At 35.6% G+C, this 26,234-nt stretch overlaps 2 protein-coding genes across 3 annotated transcripts in view; both read right to left on the bottom strand.

The window, feature by feature from the left end:
- The window catches only part of LOC125831646 (uncharacterized), an 831,707-nt gene that overhangs the window by 263,694 nt on the left and 541,779 nt on the right, over positions 1 to 26,234 (bottom strand). The gene's annotated exons all lie outside the window — the stretch shown is intronic.
- Positions 5,348 to 6,031, bottom strand: LOC125831016 (uncharacterized mitochondrial protein AtMg00860-like). Its single transcript, XM_049510209.1, has 2 exons — positions 5,935 to 6,031; positions 5,348 to 5,784 (listed from the first exon to the last, which is right to left on the bottom strand). Exons 1-2 carry the CDS (start codon positions 6,029 to 6,031, stop codon positions 5,348 to 5,350), a joined length of 534 nt encoding a protein of 177 aa, XP_049366166.1.

Raw genomic sequence — 26,234 nt, 5'->3', positions numbered from 1 at the left:
GTTGCCCTAGACCTCTAACTCCTTCTAATATTAGATGTTTTTTGGATTTGGCCGGTTACTATAGGAGGTTTGTTGAGGGGTTTTCCTCTATTGCTTCTCCATTGATGGCTTTGACTCAAAAGAAGGCTAAGTTTGAGTGGTTGGAAGCTTGTGAGAAAAGCCTCAAAGAGTTGAAAGATAGACTTACATTCGCTCCGGTATTGACCCTACCAGAGGGTATGGATGGTTTTGTTGTATATTGTGATGCCTCTAGAGTTGGGTTGGGATGTGTCCTTATGCGAAACGGTAAAGTGATTGCCTATGCTTCAAGGCAACTCAAAGTACATTAGAAGAATTATTCGACCCATGATCTAGAATTAGCGGCGGTAGTATTTGCTATGAAAGTATGGAGACATTACTTGTATGGGGTCCATGTGGATGTATTCACCGATCACAAAAGTCTTCAATATGTGTTTATTTGAAAGGACTTGAATCTCCGACAAAGAAGGTGGTTAAAACTTTTGAAGGATTATGACAGGAGTATTCTTTAGCACCTCAGCAAAGCTAATGTTGTAGCGGATGCACTTAGTAGATTGTCTATAGGTAGTGTGGCTCATATAGAAGATGAAAAGAAAGAGTTGGTCTGTGATGTGCATATGTTGGCTCGGCTAGGTGTTCAACTAGTGGATTCCTGGTATCATGGTCCATAATGGTTCTAAATCGTCCTTTGTGATGGATGTGAAGTCTAAGAAAGATTTTGATCCCTTATTAGTTGAGGTGAAAGATTCAGTACTCAAGAAATCAGTTGAGGCTTTCTCCCAAGGGGGACATGGGGTACTTAGGTACCAAATTCGATTATGTGTTCCAGATGTTGATGGGTTGAGGGAGAAAAGTTTAGAGGAGGCTCATAGTTCACGGTATTCTATTCATCAGGGAGCCACTAAGATGTACTGTGATCTAAGGGAAGTCTATTGGTGGAATGGTATGAAGAGAGATATTGTGGGATTTGTAGCCAAATGTCCTAATTGTCAACAAGTTAAGGTTGAGCACCAAAGGCCGGGAGGCTTGTCACAAAATATCCCTATTCCTACTTGGAAGTGGGAAGATGTGAATATGGACTTTATTGTGGGTTTGCCTCGCACTTGAAGGGAACATGATTCTATTTGGGTCATTATAGATAGGATGACAAAATCAGCCCACTTTATTCCCATCAAGGTCTCTCATTCGGAGGAAGACTATGCCAAATTGTATATAAATGAGATAGTGAAGTTACATGAGGCACCTTTATCCATTATTTCGAATCGTGGTACTCAATTTACTTCACACTTTTAGAAGTCATTTCAAAAAGGGCTTGGTACTAAAGTTAAGCTTAGCACGACTTTCGACCCTCAAACGGATGGTCAAGCGTAACGCACCATTCAAACTTTATAAGACATGTTGAGGGCATATGTTATAGATTTCCAAGGTAATTGGGATGACCACTTGCCATTAGTAGAGTTAGCCTACAATAGTAGTCACCACTCAAGTTTCGGTATGGCTCCTTTTGAAGCCTTGTATGGTAGGAGATGTAGGTCTCTAGTTAATTGGTTTGAGGTAGGCGATATTGCTCTTATTGGTCCCGAATCGGTTTATGAAGCTATTGAGAAAGTTCGGCTCATTAGAGAGAGATTGAGAATGGCTCAAAGTAGGCAAAAGTCTTATTCCGATGTGAGAAGAAGGGACCTAGAATTTGAAGTTAATGATTGGATCTATTTGAAAATCTCACCTATGAAGGGTGTGATGAGGTTTGGCAAGAAAGGGAAACTTAGTCCCCCGGTATGTAGGACCATATCAAATTTTGAAGCGTATTGGGAAAGTTACCTATGAATTGGATTTGCCAAAATAAGTTGTCCCCGGTTCACCCGATATTTCATGTTTCTATGCTTAAAAAGTGTATTGGGGATCCTACGTCCATTATTCCCCTAGAAGGGTTGGGAGTTGACTAAAGTCTTTCATATGAAGAAGTTCATATAGAAATCCTAGACCGGTAAGTCAAGAGATTAAGGAATAAGGAAATAGCTTCCGTTAAGGTTTTACGGAGGAATCATCAAGTTGAGAATGCTACTTGGGAGGCCGAGGTCGATATGAAGTCTGGATATCCTCATCTCTTTCCTTCTACTCCTATTCAAGCTTGAGGTAATAAGTTCCTCTTGAGTTTTAGTGTTTTGAAAGTCATGTGTGTGGTATGAGCTTTTCCATGATTTCCTTATGTTATGCATTTTCTTGATGAAATTCATGTTTAGTAAGAAAAATGAGTTTTCATGATTTATGTTCCTCATGTTGTTGTGCATTTAGCATGAGTTGCATATTTAACTTTATGAAATAAGTTGATGAACATGCTTTAGTATGCTTATGAGAGAAATTACATATTGGCTCCATGATATTCTGTTGAGCATGATTTTAGTTGGAGAAGGTAGTTCCTCCTATGAATATGTGAAATATTGAGCTTCATGCATAATAGGTTGTTAGATGTAGTTCCTACTCCCTTGTGTTGCACTGACTATGTTTTAGATTGAGTTGAAGTTTCCTCCTTCTTAGTTGTGCGTTCTTTTGATGTTTTATGCATGTTGGGACGCTAGTTTTGAGTCTTTAATTTTGTAAGGCGTCTAGATCGTCATACGAGGACGAATGTTCCCAAGGGGGAGATAATGTAACATTCCATAAACTAGTAGGATAAACTAGGACTTGACGTGAGGGTTAGAGTCGTAAATAAGTCCTGGTACTCAATATATATGTTTTTTTGTTAAAACGTCAAGTTACGAACCCCCAAGGACCTACCGTGGGTCCTTGAGGAGGACCCTTCAAAGGTGACAAAAATGGTGTCTTGGCAGTCCACCCACGAGGGGGAACCACGACCAGTAGGTGGACCCACGCCTAGTGGGTGAGGTCTATTGGTCAAGGCCCCATGAACCAAGCCTCAGAACCCCTACCACGGCTTGCCAGCACGGGCCTTGGGTCCTCCCACGGTCCGTCAGTGGTGGGCGTAGATGGGACCTGGGAACTGCCATTTGGCAGTTAAACTTACGGGTGTTTTGGGGTTTTCCTTTTTATTAAATGTTAAGTGACATCGTTTTAAACAAAATTAAACTAACTATATAAGGTTTTAAGTCCCTAAACTAAATCATCTAAATCATAACTTCAAAATCCCAAATCAAAATCAACTTTTCCCCCAAAAACTCTCTCTAGAACTCCAAGGAAGAAGAAGAAAGGTGAAGCTAGGGTTGAAGGGAACAAGCTTTTTCACTCAAATTCGTTGGATTTCTTCACCAAGGTATGGTAGACCTTCATCCATGGATAGTTTTCATCCATGGAGTCCCTCCAAAACCCTCAATTTCAAACCTAGAAATCCCAAAAGTTAGGGTTTGACTTCAATCTCATGGATTCCTTTCAAATTCATTTTTAATGATTGAATTATGTTTAATTATGGATATATTGATGATTTTATATGGTTTTATGTCGAATTCCCCAAGAATCCATGAATTCCCCTATTTTCCCAATTTGGATCTCAAAGTGTGGGTATTGATTGATGCAAGTAGAATATGATAGAATTATGCATCTAGTAATTGAATCATGTTATCATTCATGTCTAATGTAGTAATTATATGTTGATTGAATTTGATCTATTATATTATGAGGTTTATGTATATGCTTTTAGATCACTTTGAGAGTCAAGTGAATATGATTATGATCTAATTGTTGTGTTGATTGGATGATTATTCTCATGTACACACTTATGTATGAATATGATGTGATGTGAAAGGTTTGTCACATGTAGTATTTTAAGGTTGGAAGACTAGTCTCGCCTATTGAATCTATGAGCTTTTGTATGAGTTATATGGATTAAGTGTCAAGACATTTTTCCGTAAATATGAACTTAAGTCAAGACTTAACATGAACTAAATGGGAATTATGCTTAGCACTAAGGGGATAGTGATATGAGATGGAAGCCCTTACGTTAGTGGAGGCCGAGTTTCTAGGAACAATCTCTTGGGATGGAAGACCTCACGTTAGTAGAGGTCGGGTCTTCTAGTACCAATCTCCCTATCCCATAACTATGTGCCCACATAGGTCTTTAGCCAGTGGATCCATCTAAGCTAAGGGTATGGTTCTACCTTAAGCAAGTAGGACAACCCCTTTTCGATGTGAGGTTGACACCGAATTCCATGGTAAGCTCACATGGTCTATGTCGGTTAAGGCTAATCTCCCTCTATGATAGTATGAACAGGAATATTAAATATGAACTGTAGTTACTCAAGAAGCTTTACTTAGTATGGGTGGGATTATGGGATCTTATTCATGCATTGCACAAGTATGCTTTGAGGGTATTTATGGTATGTTCCTATTATGATATGATGATATATGAGTTATTTATGCTTATGACTTATACCTTTTCATTTTTTTCAAAATGATGCTTTAAACTAGTAAATGTCATGCATTCTACTAAAATGTCCTTTTTAGCACGTTTTCAAGGATTTTGTGCATGACTATCATACTTAGTGCATTTTTGTACTAACCCATATTTTCTACACTTTTTCCAAAGTGAAGGGTCCGGTTCTTAAGACGGTTATCATTTGGTTCAAGCTTGGATTTGACTATTCTCCTTGCTTGTGATAAGTCCTCATGATTCGAGGATGGGAGATCTACTTTGATTTTCAATTTTAGTACTTTCTATTTCGGATTATGTTGTTTGGGGTTGTGACCCTATTTTGACTCATGGATTGTAATAGATGGCTAATTGAGACAAGTCTAGACTTCTGCTTTCCTTTATAAAGACTATTTGGACTTAAATGTGTTTTTACTCTTATTGTTCTAAGACTTTATGTTATGGTATGGTAAGTGCATACATGGGGCCTTTCGGGGTTCTATGTGCCTTGTTACGTCTAGGGGTACCTTTGGGTCGTGACACTTGGACACACCCAAACAAGCTAAACTACCTATACTTACCGTCTTCCGGTTTAGTGCGTTTGCCACCACATTCGCCTTACCCGAATGATACTGGATGGTAACATCATAATCCTTGATTAACTCCATCCACCTTCTCTGCCTCACATTCAGGTCCTTCTTAGTGATTACATGTTTTAGACTACGATTATCAATGAACACTTCACACCATAAAGGTAATGCCGACAGATCTTGAGAGCAAACACTACTGCTGCATATATCGGGTAATTTATCTCATGCACCTTCAGTTGTTGCGATGCATAAGTTATGACATTTCTTTCCTGCATCAACACGCCACCCAAGCCTGAATGTGAAGCATCACAATAAACAATTAAATCTTTACCTTCCACCAGCAGTGCTAGAATATGCGTTGTGGTTAGAAGAGTCTTCAGTTTCTGAAGCTCTCTTCAGATTTTTCAGTCCACTCGAAAGGCACCTCCTTTTTAGTCAGCCTTGCTAAATGTGTGGCGATAGAAGCAAAATTTTGCACAAATCGACGATAGTAGATGGCGAGCCCTACGAAACTCCTAACTTCAGTCACAGAGCTAGGCCGAACCCAGTTCTTGATTGCTTCGATCTTTTGGGGATCTACCATTACCCCTTCATTTGAAACCACATACCCCAAAAAAGCAACTGAAGTCAACCAGAACTCACACTTATGAAAATTTTCATATAACTTAGATTTTCCAAGGACACCCAAAACAATACGAAGATGGTCGGCATGCTCTTCCTTACTCTTCGAGTAAACCAAAATGTCATCAATAAAGACAATAACAAAAGAATCCAGGAATGGTTTGAAAACACCATTCATCAAACTCATGAAGGCTGCAGGGGCATTGGTCAACCCAAACGATATCACTAAGAACTAATAGTGACCATAGCGGGTCTTGAATACCGGCTTGGGTACATCCTCAGGCCTAATCTTTAACTGATGGTAACCAGACCTTAGGTCAATCTTAGAGAAAACTAATGCACCATGCAACTGGTCAAAGAGATCAGCTATCCGAGGCAACAGATACTTATTTTGAATGGTGGCCCTATTCAAATATCGGTAGTCTATGCACATCCTCATATTACAATCCTTTTTCTTAACAAACAAGACAGGAGAACCTCACGGGGAAGAACTAGGACAGATGAAATCATGGATTTGAGCCTTAAGCTCTCTCAATTCTACATAAGCCATGCGATAAGGGGGAATGGAGATGGGGGCGAGTGCCCAGTTCCAAGTCAATGCGGAAATTTATATCCCTATCTGGAGGCATACTAAACAAATCGGTAGGAAATACTTCCTTGAATTCAGACTCAACAGAGGGAGACTCAGCATCAACAACCTGAATATAAGCCAAATATGCCAAACACCCCTTCCCCACCTGTTCCTAGCCCAAACGAAATATATGACCTTAGCTGGCTTAGGCTTGTACACCCCTTCCCACTCTAACTTTTTCCTACCCGGGATCTCTAGAGTCACAGACTTAGCATTATAATTAAGCACCGCATAATAAAGGGACAACCAAGTCATGCCTAAGATTATATCAAAGTCAGTCATATCCAGAATAACCAAGTCAGCCCAAGTCTGAAAACCCATAAACAAAATAGGACAAGCACGATATATATAGGTGACTATGACATACTTTCCAACAAGGGTAGAAACATGGATGGGGGCATCAAGCACATCACATACCGCATAAAATCCCAAGGCAAACTGAAATGATACATATGAATAAGTAGAACCCGAATCAAACAAAGTAGTAGCCATTCGGTCACAGACAAGAATAGTGTTTGTGATCACTACATCAGATACGTCAGCCTCGGTCTTGCCCGGAAAGGCATAAAACTGAGCCCTATCATCTTGGTGGGCAACATCCTTGCCTGGCTGCACACTGCTCCCCTACCTACATTACCATTTCCTCGGCCTCCATGGCCTCGTTGATTTCCTCCTCGTATGTCCAGGTTCTCCACAATTATAACACACTTAATAACTTTACCAAGTAAGCATTGTTGCTATTGTAGTAGTCGTATCATGACCCTATTTGATATACACTCAATCTAGGAAATCATAGTAGAGATTCTAACATCAATTGTCGCCACATAATTTCATCATTACTAAACCCATATATGTTATGACAACAATACTAAATGTATTTCCCAAAGTCTCTTTGGAAAAGTCACAACTCTTTAAGAAAGTCACTACCCTTTGAAAAAGTCACAACTAATCGAAAAAGTTACAACACTTTGGAAATATCACAACCCTTCAATGTGAAAAAAGTGCTTGTTTTTAATATAATTTATCACTAGAGTTAGTTAGTTCATACTTTTAAGGAAGTCGATAGATATAAATTTGTCTAATTTTAATTTGATATAAAAAAAATATAAAAACAAGAAGACTTTTAATTTATGGATATGTAAAATATACAAAAATGTGTTTTAACTTTGTAGTCTTAATCATGCCCCCCCCCCCCCCCAAAAAAAAAGAAGAAGAAGAACATTTTGTATTAAACTGAATAAAAATAAAAGTACAACAAATAATTTGGAAACAGAGAAGTACTTATTAAATCTAGTTTGAACTCTTCAAACAAGTTTTTGTTCAAATCTTTTTTCTTCAAAAGTTTGAGGCTTTTCACAGCGTGAACACCAAGTTGTATTTTGTGCAACATAAAATCATTGAACTTCTTGTCAAGTAGAAGTTGTTGCGAAAGTATATTTGTGGCAATGAAAGTGAGTACATATTAATTATCTAGATAGTCTTCTCATTTGGAGTTGAGTTATTCCATCTTCCTTGTTGCATCAATTTTTGTTGATCTATAAAATTTATCCACAAAAAATATTGCAATTGCATAATTGAATAATTCTCACAATCTTTCTTGTTTTATGTAGAAGAAGAATAGAAAACTTACAAAATTCGTAGATTAAAAATGTGAGAAAATCCCTCTATTTAAAGACAACAAATTATAGTATGAAAATGTGTTTATCCTGCCTTATCAATTAAGCCACAACCTTCAGAAAAATAATAACCATTCAAAAATGTCACAACTCGTTGAAAAAGACACAACCCTTCGAGAAGTAACTACTCATCAATGTGAAAAGGTGTCAACTTTTAATATAATATAAAATAAATAAATATGATATGATATAAAATATAAAATATAAAATTTATACTAAATTGGGTGTTTTAAGTTGGGGTATTCTAGTAATTTAACATTCAAGTTAGAAAGTTCATGCTTTTAAAATAGTATTGAAGATTTTTATATATATATATATATATATATATATATATATATATATATATATATATATATATATATATATATATAAATCTTAATGTCATGTTAGACCATGGGTTAGCTTGGGGTCACTTGTGGCTCTTAACAGTATTTTATGACTAGCGGGTAGGCTTATATTGTGACAAACTTAGTGTCAGAGTATCAAATATAAAGTGACCTAGGGTGTCTAAAAACGTTGTTAAGTAGAGTCTTATTTATTAGTGTGAAGTGCACCACATTTATAAATGAGAGGTTATGAAACATTTTAGGAAATACTTCCTTTCTTTCATACTTTCATGAGATAGAGTTAAACTCTATTTAACCTACATTGAATCCATGCTCTATGCATTTAAAGAATCATGCCTCCCAGAAAAGCTTATGCAAAGAAAAACAGAGATGAAATTCAACAAGTAGACACTCCCAAACTATGTTCTTCTTCCTCTCCCAAGCCCGTTCTAGGCGGAGTATTTTATTCTTATGGGTAGTAGGGATTGAGGATGATGCTCCAGTTGGAAAACTCCCACATATCTCCAGATGGCGGCCAAGTCCTCACCCACGTGGCTTCTAGAGAGCTGGTGTTGGGTCTAGGCAGTGGGGGCATCATCACCATCATCCTCCTTGTTTCCCTAACCTATTGAAGCCTGTTTTTCTCCCTCCTCACCCATCTTTTGACTTTTCTTACCCTTGTTAGCGTTTGGTTTCATTTGAAAAGGGTGGAAAAAGAGGATCCATGAGCATTTCCACATCGGCATCCATCAATGGCACTAAGGGCGGAGCTATGACTTGGCGAGGGTGGTCAGATGAACAACCTTTGTCAGAGAATTTTTGCGAGTATATATACTAAATATCAATAGTTTTGGATATATACTAAATGTTGAACACTTTTGACACACTAAAGGTAGACATTCCGGCGGTTAAGGCTATGCTAAACCACCTCAGTATTCTAGGTTCGAGCCCAACTATAGGCATTTTGTTTAATTTTTTTGTTACTCCATTTTTTTTCCTAAAAAAGGCAAAACTCGAGCTTTTGTGGCCTGGGTTCGAGCCCAGACTTGAGCGTTTCATTTATTTTATTTTTATTCTGTTTTTCTCTAAGTGTCTGTTTGGAAAGCCACCTGGTAATTGGAATTGGTGTAATTACTAGGGTAATAATTATAAGCCTAGTAATTACACTGTCTAGTAATTACACTGACCTGTTTGGTTGCCACAACGTAATTACACTGTAATTACACATGTTCTATTTGGATGCACAATTGCAATCATAAAATTATATAAATTTTAAAAATTAAAATTAACTATTTAAAATTTATACTAGACAAATAAGAAACTTTATAAATGACATTAAATTAAATATTTAAGACATATATTCTTTTCTGAAATATATTAATTAATAAACATATTTTCTTTAACTAATATTATGAAAAATAATTGATTTATATTTTTTCAAATTAATATATTTCAATTGAATTGATCGTAAAAACTAAAAGTTTGAAGTTTCTACGAACAACGTGAAATGAATGTTTGATAAAAAGATTAATAAATAAATAAAATGTCATAAATTATTAAATGTTTGACAAAAATATAATCTATCAAGTCTAATTTAAAAAATGGCGTGCAATGTGTTACGAGCCAAAAATGGATGTGATGGCACTCGTCTTATCCCACCAAGACAAGTCAGCCTAAAACTCAACTATTACAATAAAATGCGAAAATTTTATAATCAACTCAAAAATATCCCCAAAATCTGGTTGTCATGTGCACAAGCCTTTAAAGTATTACAATTGATTCAAAAGAAAAACACAAGTCTCAAATGACCTTGTTTCTAGAATAGAACAAGATCATAAATAGGAGTAAGAAGGTCTGTTGAGATGACAAACAGCTACCTCAAAAATCCCCAAGGAGCCTTGGAAAAGAAGAGGATGGAAAGTATCACAAAAATCCAGGCTCATAACCTACAAAAATTGTAGAAGCAAGGGGTGAGTACCAAACCACACGGTACTCAGCAAGTAAACCTCTAAACACAAGCTAAGGGGATAGAATATGAGTACTCCTTACACCCCAACCGAACCTCCACAACTACAACCTGCATAAAATCAGCCCAACCTAACAGTTCACAATTTACAAGCACATATCTCAACAACAACATTCTAACAATCACATATTCTCAACAACAAGCTCAATATTCATCAATCACAACCTCCACAACTACAACCTGCATAAAACTAGCCCAACCTAACAGTTCATAATTCACATAGCAGACAGCTCAACAACAACACTCTAAAAATTGCATATCCTCAACAACAAGCTCAATATTCATCAATCAAAGTTTCACAGAAAGACACTCACAAGATCAGCAAAACACAATATCAAGTTCACTAATGATAAATATGTGCAATGCAATGGAATGCAATGTCATGTATAGTGATACATGTCTGACCTAGTGATACACACCTGCTGTCTCTCAGTCCGGGACCCACGGAGGACATATATGTCCATAAATCCATCGTGGCGTGCGATACGACCCTCGATATATAGTATCTATCACGGCGCGCGATATGTCCGTCGATATATAGTATCCATCGCGGCACGCGATACGTCCCTCGAAATGGTACATCCTCTTATCACATAACACTTATCACAACCATGTCTCAGAACCAATGCAAATTACATGTTCACACAAATAATGAAGAGATGACCATTTTCATAACAATGCACAATTCACAATAATACAACTGTGATACAACATCAATTATTAAGCAATGAGCCTTACAAATCATTCTCAACACATCACACACCAACAATTAAACACATTGCCTTTTATTACCCCTTTTTCATCACTAGAAATAATCAATATGGACAAGTCAACCCATCACCAAGTCTCATTACCTCCAAACACATATTACAAGGAAATACATGAATTCCATACACTTAACAAGGGTTTAGAAATCCACTTGCCTCAATTAATCAACAGTTTACTATGGGACTTGAGCCTTCCCTTTTCGTTGAGCTTCCAAATCAATACAATCTATTCAAATAAATAATCACAATAAGATTTACAAAATAACCACATTCATACTACTATAGATCTAGCCTAGACTCACAAACTCACTCAGTTTGTAATCAAGTTCCTAATCTTGATTCCAACCAATAGGTCAAATCTCATATTTCCTAAATTTCAAGTCTAATGTTAAGTCATAATTTCTCCAATCATTACAACCCTAATAGTTTTCATATAATATAATACAACCAATATTCAATTACACATCTTAATATATCAAACTTGGGTCTTAGTATGATAACCATAGTAAAAATTCGTACCCAACAATCGATTAAGCCACCAGTAACCTTCAGTGTCCATATCTAAAACTGACATACATTATATTAAAAAGAATTATCAAAATTCTATGGTTTCCAATGATTAACTCATTAAGATTATATTTCATAGTTGTCAGGTCTATCACTACTTAATTTACATTTTCTCACAATGTCTTTTCAAACTACAGCCACGTAAATGACAGTGGGCTAGCCGTTTTCTCAAACCAAAATCTACACAAAAACATGCCCAGTAACTTTAAATAAAATAAAAACATACATAACCTTAGCCTATTCTATATATATAATTTCCAATGATAACTAGTTAAATACCAATTATTGTCATCACTATCCAATCATGGCCATAATTTACCATTTAAGAAAAATATTCACACCAATTTCAAGGATCCACGTGAACAACAACCCTATTCAAGTCAATTTTCCTTCTTTCCTCTTTCACCACTAATTATTACAATTTTAATAGAATATTACATTTATGCATGTATACAAAAGCAGCAATCAAGACTTAGTTCTTACCTGATGTACCTTTGCCGCCGATCTGGTTGTGCCGAGGTTATGAAGTCCTAATCGGGAGGTTCCTTAGTTTTTTTTATAAAAGAATGATCTAAAATGATATAGGGTATTAACTTAATATTTGGACTTGGCCATTAACCACCAGCTAATAAAAAAATTAATTATTTAATAAATATCCGTCAACTAAATAACAGTAGCTAAACAAATAGTTCAAAATTCCCAATCAACTTCACAAACTGATCAAAAGTTACTCGGGGCAGCTATCAAGAGGGATAAAACACTAATTTTATGAAAATTCCCAAAAGCGACCTTCCGGGTCATTACACAATGTGAATTCAATATTAATAAAATAAATGAAACTGAAAATATAACATAAGTTATAAATTCAAAAAAAAAAATTTAACATAATACTCTTATAACAAATTTCAACATAGCATGCATAAATATGATTTATTTTTATTTTTTTCTTAATAAAAAAAACGTAAGTCTATAACCTTACTTAACAATAAATTCTATTTTAATTTAAAAATTCGAATACTAATAAAATTATGCTAATGAGAAAATAAGCATGGCATATAGAAATAGATAATACGAAAAATTGCATAGAATCACGTAAAGTATGGTTGAGAACAAGAAGAAAATGAAATATAATAATATAAAATATAAAATAAACATTTACAAATTTTTAGAATAATAAAAATAAAAAAAGAACTTAAAATAATTGAAGTAAAAAAAATTAAAACAAAAAAAGTAAAAATAGAAATAAATAAAAAGAAATTAAAAAGTAATCAACTGGTAATTACACCATGTAATTACCATCTATTCATAGTCTCTGCCTGTGAATTGTAGAGTGTAATTACCCCCTACCAATTACATCAATTATCTGCTGACCAAGTAATTACCTGTCCAATCAAACAGCACAGACCAGGGGCGGATTTACGTAGGACGAAGGGGATTCCGTCGAAAAATTACACTATATATATTAGATTAAATTTTTAATATACGTGTATATATATAGTACTGAACTCCCCTGAACATACACCAAAGGCGTAGCTCAGTGGCGTTGGGGGTTCAGGAATTCGCTCTACTGCACGCGAGGTCGCGTGTTCGAATCCGGGCAGAGGCATTTCTTTTATCAGCTTATATTTTAGGCGTTTTAATTATTTAAAAATATAATAATGCAATCAGAAAATGATGTTTAGTTCCAAAAAATTAAAACGCTGATTAGGAATTTAGGATTTATTAGTTTAATCCCTAATTATAAAGTCAAATATTAAAAAACCCTTTTCTTCTTGATTCGACAGTTTAATCCGACCCGTTTATATCCGATTCGACCCGTTTAATTTATTTGTGGATATTATTTATGTGATTAATTTTTTTTTTGAACCCCCTTGATGAAAATCCTCCCTCCGCCACTGGCACAGATAGTGTAATTACACTCAATTACACCAAATCCAATTACTAGGGTGTCCTTCCAAACAAGCCCTTAAAAAAGAGTACAAAAGTGACCTTTTTTAAGTTTAGAAAAACAAAAGGTTCTTTTGACTTTTCTTAATTTAAAAATAGAATAGATTCATAGTTATTTGTCTTTTCCTTTTAGTTTTTTGTCTTCTCCTTCTCCCAAAAACCCTTTACAACTTTACTCTTTACATTTCTCTCTTCTCAATTTTCATACATATTTACAAGTTTTAAGAAATTGGAAGCTTTAATCATTGTATATGTCTTCCGCAATCGTCATTGAAGTGTGAAAAGGTATTTCTTAATTCTTCTTTTCCTTTAGTTTAATTTTTTCTAATCATGTGTTGAAAGACTTGTATATCTTATTTTTTTTATGTTGAAAGCTACTTTATTTATTCGAGTATCGATCAAGTATTTGGTGTATTATGGATTAATTTCAATAAGTGTGGTACACTTGACTGCTATTTCAGCTTGAAGTTCAATGAGTTTGGAGAAATATTATTTTAGAGTACCCAAAATAAGTTTGGCGCCTCAAAATCAAATTCAACTACGCCGAGATGAAAATGTCACCAAATAGAAATACCATCTTACTCTTCCCAAAGACAAGAATTTGATGTGAATGATTTAAAGGCTGATCCGGCTAAATGTACTCCAATTTTCAATTACCATCCAAACCTTCGTGATGAGATACGGATAACATACATCATTAAAGGTCCTTGTCAATCTCAAACTCATCAGTTTCCTAAAACTGATTTTTTGGAACACCACGTCGTTTTGTTTATACGTGGTTCGATGAATATCGTGATTGGTTGGAATACAATATTAGTGTGGATGTTGCTTATTGTTTATCTTGTTATTTAATTTTTAAAGTTAGGTGCACCTACTCATCAGTAAAAACAAATATTTTGTGCGCTCACTCCGTTAAAAAAAAATTATAGCCTCTTTTAAAGTTTGAACACTCTTGGTGGAATTTCTGACTTCGCCACTGCGGCTGATTGTGAAAAAAATTCTTTATTACCGATAGTGATGGAGGTAAAATTTCAATCAAGGGATTCAAAAAATAACATATGTAGAAATTTTGAAATTTCTTGTACTCATAAAATTAATATCCCATTTTAATATGTTCACACTACTAGCTTAAAGTCCAATAAAAAATAAAATAAAACTGACACGCATTAATATAATCTATTTAATCAACATGCACATCATAATTTTGCATTTTTAATGCTTGAGAGTTCGATTCCTAATTTTTAACAAAAACAAAATAAAATAAGAAAAACCCATAGGCTGATTAATTTGCGCAGCCGTAAACACACTAGTGGATTTTAGTGCTTCCTATCTTCACACAACTCAATTCCTAGATTTCAACTCTGATTAAAATACAGATTTGTGACCTCATGTAACGATCCGAACCATCGTCAATTAGGAGAAACAAAATTCGGGGAATTCTGGACCACTGTCCTGCCATAGCAAGGCGGCGGTGCCAGGGCAGCGGCGCCAGGGCGGGGTAAGTTGGCGCCAAGGTGGGATAGGCGAGGCAGAACGTAAATTATGAGAAATCCTATTTTCTCCATCTTCCTAAAATACCTAAATAAGTCGTAAAACACCCTAGAAACCTCAGAAAAACTGCTCTAAGCTTGGGAAGGAAGGAGAAGAAGAATTCTAACGTGAGGATGACAATATCTTGCGGATTCATGGCCAAATTCACCGTCGCGGAGCCCCAAAAAAATCGAAATCGAAGTCAAAAACTTCGTGCAACTGCTTGGCGCTCAGGTAGGCTAGGTTTTATGAATTGACTAATTATAAATTTGTGCTTATTGCGTAATATATGTAAATCAATGATAGGGTTTATGTGTAGACCTTCGTGCACCGAGTGAATTCCATGGGTAATCCCTAGAAATCAAGTATTTGGGTTATGCCTTGAGAAGAGAAATTGATGAATTGTTAGGGCTTCTAGAATTGCTAACATGGATAGAATTGTTTCAAGAATAAGAATATGAAATCATGAATGAAACTAGATCTATGAATGTATGCTAGATCATAAATTAGAATGATTGAATTGAGGACTTATGATGGATTGTGATTAAACCCTAGAAAGAAGCCTTAGATGATGAACTGGGGCTAAGAATGGTCAATTTAATGTTTATATGATATGGCTGAGGAGTAGCCCGTAGGTGATGGATTGATTCTATGATCGTGTGATGTATGTTTGTTCTTGTTTCATTATGATACGCGTATGTATATGAATGTTGTATTATTGATCACACTTATTGTAAATGATATGGATGAATTATGATGGCCATAAAATCAGGACTTAAATGTATGATCTTGAAGATATACTTGTAATTGTGATTGTGGTGTGTTGAATGGATCGGTTGCCACGTTCTGGCATAACTAACTTGGATCGGTTGCCACGCTCTGGCATAACTCTTGGATCGGTTGCCACATTCCGGCATAACTCTTGGATCGGTTGCCATGTTCTGGCATAATTATGGGATCGGTTGCCACGTTCTGGCATAACTAACTTGGATCGGGTACCACGTTCCGGTATGCTAACTGTTTGGGCTTGAGTTACATGAGAGGACCAATTATTTGATATAAAATGTGAAGTTTCTTGTTGTTCGTAAATGTTGGTAATATTGTATATGCTGAAATATGTATGCATGTGATTATATCGTTGTATTGACATATATATGGTGTACTTAGTGGACACATGTTATGATGGTTTATATTTGATTGTTCGTTGTATTGAGCGAACTTGTTGGGTATAGTGGAATGGTAAAGTGTTCAAGGGGCGAGTGATGGATGGAGAGAATATCACAAACACATCCTTCTGGTAGCAATAGGAAATAGGCCATTATTGGAAAATTGATTTTTGAAGTTTTGTGATTTTTTTTGTTTATTTAAAGCAAACTGAGAGAAGTTTGTGGGAGAGTTGTTACACTTCATATGTCTTAGCGGTTAAGTATTTGTTAATCTATATTTTTCTTGAAAAAAAATAAATAAGTAAAAAAAATAGGAGGAAATTCATATTATAATATATCAAAATGAAAAAGACTGGCGATATTTACTACTTCATCCATTTCAAATTAATTGAATTGTTGAGGTGTTTCACACCCTTTGAGAAAAGAAGATTGAGACATAAATTAGACATAACTTTTCATTTTTACCTTTATTAATTATTGTCAAATTTATGATTAAACTAATTAAACAGTAATTAATAACTAATTCCAATACTAACTAATGAAGAGTAAAATTGAAAGAACATTTTAAAAGTAACCTTGAAAATTGAACAATTAAGTTAATTTGAAAAATAAAAAATGTCTCAACATTCAATTAATTTGAAATAGAGGGAGTATTGTTTTGTTTATTTTTATTTGTCCGATATGAATATAATAAAACAAAAAGGACATATGATTTAGAGCTGATATATACCTCTACTATTACAGAAATAGCCTAGATATAGCCTTTTTGCCTACACATTTTGTTTCCAAAAAAATAAATTAAAGAATTGATATCTTAATTGAAACAAATTAGGTGTCTTGAAACAAACCTGATTTCCAATACAAACACTGATATATATTGTTATCACTAAATACAAGTTATAACGTATAATACACACAACAAAGTAATAACACACTAATTACAAATAGATTAACATAGAAGAAGGTAACTAGAAGGGGATGAGATACTAGAACAGAGAAAGGAGATGAGAGATAACGGATAGGCAAAGCTTCTACATAATTTGCATAACCGTTCTTCTAACTCCTAGTTCTTTTTTAACAAATGGTTATTGTGCCTGGATCCCAAATAAAAGCCTCTAATAGCCCATAGGACCTTACGGAGTCAGCTTGGTTCACAACAATACTCCCACCCTCAAAATGAACCTTGTCCTCAAGGTTCGAGTGGAGCCACCGTGACATTACAATAGCAAATCTGTCCAGGCTTAAAGGTGAGTCGAGAGCTACTGCTTTTGTGTTAGAGTGAAACCAAGAGTTGCTAACCTTGAGTACTGATAAGTCAACTCCACTGCCCTTTGCAGATTCTAAATTACCAAGATGAATAACACAAGCCACAACTCCTGTAATTACATCAGTGGTCGGGCTTTCATGTTCCACCAGTTGCTCTTCAATGCTTCTAAGGCCACTGTTAGTTAGAGCAGCAGTAGCAATTGAAACTAATCTCACCAATTCAACCGCAGTTAGCCACTTTGTATGAACATATGCATACATAGCTCTTAAAATTCAAACTTCACGTCGCACTTCAATCTCTGTGCTTGTGCAATTGTATTGTACATCTCTCTATTTTGTCCATCCAAAGGGTTAGCCATGGAAAAATCACAATACAATAGAAATGATATCAAATTGATGAGCACTTTTAATGTCAATTGATGAAGATCATGTTTGTTGGCAGAGAGAGGCATGTTGCATATAGATAGATTAGTTATTGCTTTAGAGATTTTCAAAAGGACACCATCCATGTCTTCAAGAATTGGTACATCAAAAGTACCTCCTTCAGGATCAAAGACTAAAATCATTTCCAAAGCAATTTGACCTCTAGAAATTTTCTCTGTTTGTGTAGCTATGACACAGGGATAAACTAGTGCAATTCCTTCTCTGTGAAATTTTTCAACTTCATGATATGGAGAACTGATTAATGAATCAGTAAAAAAGTCAGTTAATGGTCTGGTAAAATAGAAAGTCCAATAATTATGCATCATTGGTGAGGAACCATCTTCAGCCAGAGAAGTAGGAAAATCAATTAATGACCACAATGATTGTACGAAGCTAGCAAGACTTAGTGTAGGATGTGTCATTCTTGTACTCTCCAAACTTGCATCAAATTTCAAATTCATGCATTGAGAAGGGAAAGAAAGCAGTCCCCTGGAGTTCTTCTCCCAATCCTTATTTCGAGTGTTCATTTTCAAGTGGGTGTAATTGTAATTAAATTGCAAAGAAACAATAACTGTCCCTGGAAGATTAGAAAGCAAAATGGAAAAATGCATACACCATCGTCGTCCTGGATCCCACACTTGAGTCATATTATTAACATACGCGATGAAGCAAAACGTGTCAATAGATCCCAACAAAAGTAATGACTTAGTCTCATGCTCCGACTAAAAATCAAGAAGATACATGTCTTCAAAGGACACAAATTCAACTTGTTGTTTCGGAGAGCCAAAATCCAAAGAAATTGTTGTAACATACCTCTCAGACATATCTCTTTGGGGACTTCCATGAAACTGTTGTATTTCGCTGATATCAAGATCTATATCATCTTCATCAGACATTTCAATTTGATCATCTAATAGCGCCAAGGTGAATACATTGGGGCAGTTATTTAACATTTTGTCGAACATCTCGTGCACATCAGTTTTGGTCAGATATTCAGATTTCTCATCAAAGTTCTGGGGCAACAACGAATTGGATATATCGCTCCTTTGTGGATGCACATATGCAAGACATGATAAAAGTATATCTGGCTCACTAAAACCTGGCGAAATAGCCTCAAAAGGACTTGGGTACTTGGTCACAGTGGGCACCTGCCATAGATTGGCCAAACGACCAACCTGCGATTTGAGATGTCGTTTGCGGAAGTGAATTAACACATTCGCAGCGAAATGTTCCCAATCTACCAATTGTTTGTTCTGGAAAAGCCATTGGTACCACGTCAATGCTGCTCCGTCAAGATAAGACGAGGCGAGAGATAACTTGTGGTTTTCTGCATTTTCATAGAAGTCAAGTACTGTTCAGCCTAGGAAATCCAAAACTTTGAATTCTCACCACAGAATCGTTGAAATTCTAGTGTGCTAGGTTTAGTCGTTGGAAGGTTTCCAACCAACTCCTGTAACATTGAACGAATTTCCACGAGATCCTTCAACCAAGTATCCTTCGTGACCTTAATTGAATCTTTAATTGTTCGAACTATTTGGTCCTCCATTGAAGACCTCTGGATAAAAGCACCAATGAAACAAACCCGATTTCCAATACAAACACTGATATATATTGTTATCACTAAATACAAGTTACAATGTATAATACACACAACAAAGTAATAACACACTAATTACGAATAGATTAACATAGAAGAAGGTAACTAGAACGGGATGAGATACTAGAACAGAGAAAGGAGATGAGAGATAACGGAAAGGCAAAGCTTCTACATAATTTGCATAACCGTTCTTCTAACTCCTAGTCCTTTTTTAACAAATGGTTATTGGGCCCGGATCCCAAATAAAAGCCTCTAATTGCCCATAGGCCCTTATGGAGTCAGCTTGGTTCACAACATGTCTTGACTCTGACATTCACCTCTTTCTTTAAAATTTTCCTCTAAAATCTTGAATATTGAAGAGAAAAATGGAATGTGATATTCCACTAATAACACTAAACATGAAATGGCATATGATAATAATTAAAAAAAAAAAAACATGTATTAGAAGTAGATAAAGCTGGAAACACCAGAAGAAAGATAGGATAATAATTGGGCTCAGTAGGAAATTATTCTATAAAATGTTGAAAATCATTGTCTAGGTGGTTGATAAGAAGTGGCAACCAAAATAAGGTCATTTTTTCTGGCAGCAGTTACTCCAACCAATTCAGTCAAGTTCAAGTCTTTTGGCTCCATTCCATTAGGGAGTTTCCAATCGAAGTGATATAACAATTGTGCCAATGACAAATAAACATTAGCTAAGCCAAATGATATCCCGGGACAAATCCTTCGCCCACCGCTAAAGGGAAGATACTCAAAATTGTTACCAATAAAGTCGAAAGAGCACTGCTCAAATCTCTCTGGCTTAAAGCTAAAGTCGACAGAGCACTGCTCAAATCTCTCTGGCTTAAAGCTTTCTGCATCATCCCAATATTTCAGATCTCTTCCCAATGCCCAAACATTAACCATGACTTTGGTATTCACAGGAATATTGTTGCCGTTTATATTCGTCTCTTCCCTACATTCTCTTGGGACTAAACGTGGAAATGGTGGATGGAGTCTTAGAGTTTCTTTAATGACAAACTTCTTAGAGTTTCTTTAATGACTAACTTTAAGTATTTTAGCTCCTCTACATCATTTTCATCGAGCGTTTCTTTGTCTTTAAAGGCTTCTCGCACTTCTGCTTGAGCTTTGACGAATACACTTGGGTTTTCATCATTCGCACCATTGCCCACATAAGCGTTGATGATGAAGTCTCTGTTCCCGCAGCAAACATGTCCTGCACATAGGAACAAAATGAGTTATTTCTGGTGATTGATCTTATGTATAAACAAAAATGTAAAATATGCAATAGTACTTACAAAAATAATAGGTTTGATGTTGTCATTGGTGATCGGAAATTGAAGGCCTCCATCATTCATAAGTCTTATAAGGACATCAATTAGATCTTCACCACCTAATGCACCATTAGTTTTCCCAATTGCAATGTTCTTCTTGTTCTCATTGATGACATCTTCAACAACTGCATCTACCTTATCATGAGCATCTTCAACAATGTTCTTCTTTTGGAAGAGTTAATTTGTGTGTTTGGTGATTCTTCAATGTTGTGTTACATATGCTCTTCTATAGGTTTCTAACAAAATGGAATGTGTAGAAATAGTGACATATTTTTCAACAAATATATATATATTACAAAGCAGACTTTGTTGAAGTCAAAACAATTCAGCTCACCATAATAATGCAATATGCAAACAAATGTTATATTTTTTGGATCAACTATTTTGATGCCAAAAATATTAATTTATATTATCACCAGGCTTGGGGGATGCCAAAATATGTTTATCGCCAGGCTGGGATTATTTTAATAAAAATATTATCTATTTTTTTGAGTCAATTTGTGTTTTATAGCCCAAGTCTAAGGGTGTCAAGTGGGACGTGCCGGGGACTGGTGAGCTGGGATTAGGGGACTGGGCCGACACAGTTATGGCGGAGCCAGGTTTTGGTTGAAACCGGGACTCTGCCGGGACATAATACCGAGTTTGCATCCTGACTCCGGTCCCACTTTTTTTTAAAGTAAATTTACCACTAGACAATGTCTAGCGGTCTTTTACTAAAGATAAAAACATATCAATAGGGATAAGTACAAGCAAGGGGAGCTAAGCCTTACCTTACCAATCCTAATGAAGTACTAACTTGTACTACCTTATAACAAGTATGAAGAAAATAAGAGCTAGAGAGAATTAAGTATTTTGTGCTCACCACAGAGTTTGTAATATACTCCATGATGATATTGAAAGTCAAGAGGGGGGGGGGTGGGTGGGTGGGGGGGTGAATTAAAATTCCCTTCAGTCGACTTTCTGGTCAGTCGACTCACCTGCACGTTAGTAAAACAGATAAAAAATAATAAAAACTTGCAGTAAGTAAATAACACAGAGTGTTTTTATACTGGTTCGGATCATCGATGTGGTTCCTAGTCTAGTCCCCTTGGTTTACAAGGGTTTCCTTAAGAGCTTATTGAGAACTTGGGTGTTACAGAATGTTACGATTAAGAGCCCCGTCTGATATGCAAATCAGATCTTCTTCTTCGACACAACCTCTACCTGTATAACCTACACTCAGATTTTTCTTTCTCTTTTCTTTTCAATTGTTCACTTAAGGGTGTACAAAGTTTTATGAAAGATAAAAGAAGATTACAATATAAGTTCAAGTGAAGTGCATACTTCACTCCTAAGTCTGAGAGGGTATTTATATGAACAGACGTGTGCTCTTGTAAGGACAACCCAAGGGAGTTATAATTTAATCAAGGATTTGAGGAATCCCTTGATTGAGGCAATTTGCTGATTGATGTCCATATCAGATATGTGCATGGTAAATCGCATTCTTTCCTTCTTGATAGATATGACTCGATTATGTGCTTGGCTGGAGAATTCATCTTGACTTTTGGCTTTGATCTGCTTTCCTTTCTTCTCTTGACAACTTGGTTCTATTCTTGGCTTGCTTAATGATTTCTTGACCTGCTAGCAATTTATCTTGACTTTTGGCTTGATTGATGATTTTCTCGATCTGATCCTATTAGTCACAATTTGCTTGATTGATCTGCTGTCAACTTTAAGTTGTCTTGTTAATGATTCTTAATTCCTTTGATTATGCCCTTCCTTTTTTATTTTCTGCGAGTAGATTATGAGTTAGCTTGTCATTATTCAGAATATCATAAGTTGACAATCTCCCCCATTTTGATAATGGCAACTATAACTAATACATGTTTAATTTAACTTCCCTGTTAGATGTATCTTTGACCGACATCCTTGTGCTCCCCCTTTCTATATGTCATGTCTAGATTTTCTCCCCCTTTGACATAATAAAAAAGGAAAACAAACAAAAACAACAAAAACGATAGGCAAAAGCAAATATACAAGTAGAGAGTATGGGGCGAGAAACCCCGAAATTATAGTCCAAAAGAAATGAAGAACTACACAAACTAATTGTCTTAAAAAACAGGCTTAACAATCACCAAGAAAGTATTTCAAAGAGGTCAGAACGCTCCTCATGCTTGTCAAAGTACAGAAATACCAAGACATTCTCGAAGGAAATAAAATATTTCCTCAAGCAAAGGTTTTGTAAAAATATTGGCTAACTGATTTTCAGAAACAAATTCAAGCACAAAATCACCATTTTCAACATGATCACAAATAAAATGATGCTTGATGTGTATATGTTTAGTCCTGGAATGATGCATAGTATATTTAAATAAGCTAATAGCACTAGTATTATTACAAAAAATGGGTACTCCCTCGAAGGATAGATCATAGTCTAGGAGTTTATGCATCATCCAAAGTAGTTGAGTGCCACAACTTCCGATGGCCAAATATTCAGATTCAGTAGTTGAAAGGGCAACATAGGTCTGTTTCTTACTATGCCAGGAAGTAAGAGATTTTCCCAAAAACTGGCATGTTTCACTGGTGCTTTTTCTGTCATTTTTATCACATGCAAAGTCAGCATCTGAATATCCAATCAAATCAAAAAAATTTGAAAAAGGATACCATAACCCCATATCAGAGGTTCCAATGAGATATCGAATAATTCGTTTCACAGCGGTGAGATGTGACTCCTTTAGAGCGGATTGGAATCGTGCACATTTGCAAATGCTGAACATAATGTCGGGTCGACTTGCAGTGAGATATAATAAGGACCCAATCATTCCTCGATAAAGTTTTTCATCAACTGTTTTCCTGTTGTATCGTATTCGAGGCAGGTGGAGGGACTCATGGGAGTGCCAAATGCTTTGCCTTTTTCCATTCCAAATTTTTTGATCAACTCTTTTGCATACTTTCCTTGATTTATAAAAAATTCCTTTTTCTGATTGCTTAATTTGAAGACCAAGAAAGAATGAGAGCTCGCCCATAAGACTCATTTCAAATTCTCCTTTCATAAGATTTGAAAATCCTCACAAAGAAAAAGATTAGAGCTTCCAAATATAATATCATTAACATAAATTTGAACAATAAGAATACAAGAATCAAATTTTTTTGTAAACAAGGTTGTATCAATTTTCCCTCTCAGAAAATCATTTTTTATCAAAAAAATACTCAATCTTTCATATCAAGCTTTTGGGGCTTGTTTTAGACCATAAAGAGCTTTAGATAATTTGAAAACAAAATTAGGACATGAGGGATTTTCAAAACCAGGAGGTTGCTTAACGAAAACTTCTTCTTTAATGAATCCATTTAAAAAAAAGCATTTTTAACATCCATTTGAAAAAGTTTGAAGTGATTGAAAGAAGCAAATGCTAAAAGAATTCAAATAGATTCCAACCTTGCTACAGGAGCAAATGTTTCATCATAGTCGACTCCTTCTTGCTGAGAGTAACCTTGAGCTACTAACCTGGCTTTATTTCGAATAACTTTTCCGTTTTCATCCAATTTGTTGCGAAAAAACCCACTTTGTTCCTATCACAAAATAGTTCTTAGGTCTTTCAGTAAGAGTCCATACCTGATTCTTTTCGAATTGATCAAGTTCTTCTTTTATTGCTTGTATCCAAGATTCATCTTCCATTGCTTCATTTATTCGTTTTGGTTCCATTTGAGGTATGAGAGCTAATGAAGCTTGTTTCTTGAGAGAGGATCTAGCCTGGATTTTATCATCTGGTTTTCCCAAAATGAAGTTTTCAGGACAGCTTGCATTGTGTCTCCATTCTCTGGGTACATTTGTTTTGTCAGCTGGAGTAGTTGACTCTTCAGTGGACATTTTAGAAATGACTTCTGCTGATTTGGATGATTCAATTTCATCCTCACCTGCTTCACTTTCCTGCATTCTTGGATTAGTGTCATCAAATACCACATGGACAGATTCTTCAACACTTAAAGTTCTTTTATTAAAAACACGAAAGGCCCTGCTAATGGGAGCATAACCTAGAAAAATACCTTCGTCACTTCTAGGATCGAACATACTAAGATTGTTCTTACCGTTATTGTGGATAAAGCATTTGCATTCAAACGGATGGAAATAGTTGATGTTTGGTTTCTTACCTCTCCATATTTCATATGGAGTCTTCTTTAGTATAGGTCTGATAAGACACCTGTTAAGAATATGACAAGCAGTGCTTACAGCTTCTGCCCAAAAATGGTCAGGGAGATTTCGATCGAGTAGCATGGTCAGTCGACTCACCTGCACGTTAGTAAAACAAATAAACAGTAATAATAACTTGCAATAAGTAAATAACAGAGAGTGTTTTTATACTGGTTCGGATCACCGATGTGGTGCCTAATCCAGTCCCATTGGTTTACAAGGGTTTTCTTAGGAGCTTGTTGAGAACTTGGGTGTTACAGAATGTTACGATTAAGAGCCCCGTCTGATATGCAAATCAGATCTTCTTCTTCGACACAACCTTTACCTGTATAACCTACACTCATATCTTTCTTTCTCTTTTCTTTTCAATTGTTCACTCAAGGGTGTACAAAGTTTTATGAAAGATAAAAGAAGATTATAATATAAGTTTAAGTGAAGTGCGTACTTCACTCCTAAGTCTAAGAGGGTGTTTATATGAACAGCCTTATGCTCTTTTAAGGACAACCCAAGGGAGTTATAATTTAATCAAGGATTTGAAGAATCCCTTGATTGAGGCAATTTGCTGATTCATGTCCATATTAGATATGTGCATGGTAAATCACATTCTTTCCTTCTTGATAGATATAAATCGATTCTGTGCTTGGCTGGAGAATTCATCTTGACTTTTGGCTTTGATCTTCTTTCCTTTCTTCTCTTGATAGCTTGGTTCTATTCTTGGCTTGCTTAATGAATTCTTGTCCTGCCAGGAATTTATCTGGACTTTTGGCTTGATTAATGATTTTCTCGATCTGATCCTATTAGTCACAATTTGCTTGATTGATCTGCTGTCAGCTTTAAGTTGTCTTGTTAATGATTCTTAATTCCTTTGATTATGCCCTTCTTTTTTTGTAGAGTTGGAAGGATCAGAACATATCTCATTCCATTTTTGTATTATCTCATTCCATATTTGTATTGTTCTATTTGAATCCTTTTCTTATTAGAACTCCATGCCTTCTTGATTTGCAGGCTGTTTGATTTCCCTCCTTTTTTTATTTTCTGCGAGTAGATTATGAGTTAGCTTGTCATTATTCAAAATATCATAAGTTAACAGATATTACTGTAACATCGTGCAATTTGAAATAGCTATGAAGAAGCTTGTAATTGGAAATAGTCATTTTTGGAAAGAATTCAAATCTGGAAATTTAGAAGTATGGAAAAAAAATGAGTTTTTAGTCAACT

The sequence above is a fragment of the Solanum verrucosum genome, unplaced genomic scaffold (genome assembly GCF_900185275.1).
Source record: "Solanum verrucosum unplaced genomic scaffold, falcon-dt-bn FXZP01000049.1, whole genome shotgun sequence".
Lineage (NCBI taxonomy): Eukaryota > Viridiplantae > Streptophyta > Magnoliopsida > Solanales > Solanaceae > Solanum > Solanum verrucosum.
This window is presented reverse-complemented; position numbering and strand designations above follow the sequence as displayed.

Bases quoted from the DNA above. Each gene is read 5' to 3' on its own strand.
- LOC125831016 (XM_049510209.1), bottom strand. From the start codon at position 6,031: ATGAGGATGTGCATAGACTACCGATATTTGAATAGGGCCACCATTCAA. The intron at 5,785-5,934 runs GTGCATTAGTTT...ATGCCCCTGCAG, and splicing joins TCTCTTTGACCAGTTGCATG to CCTTCATGAGTTTGATGAAT.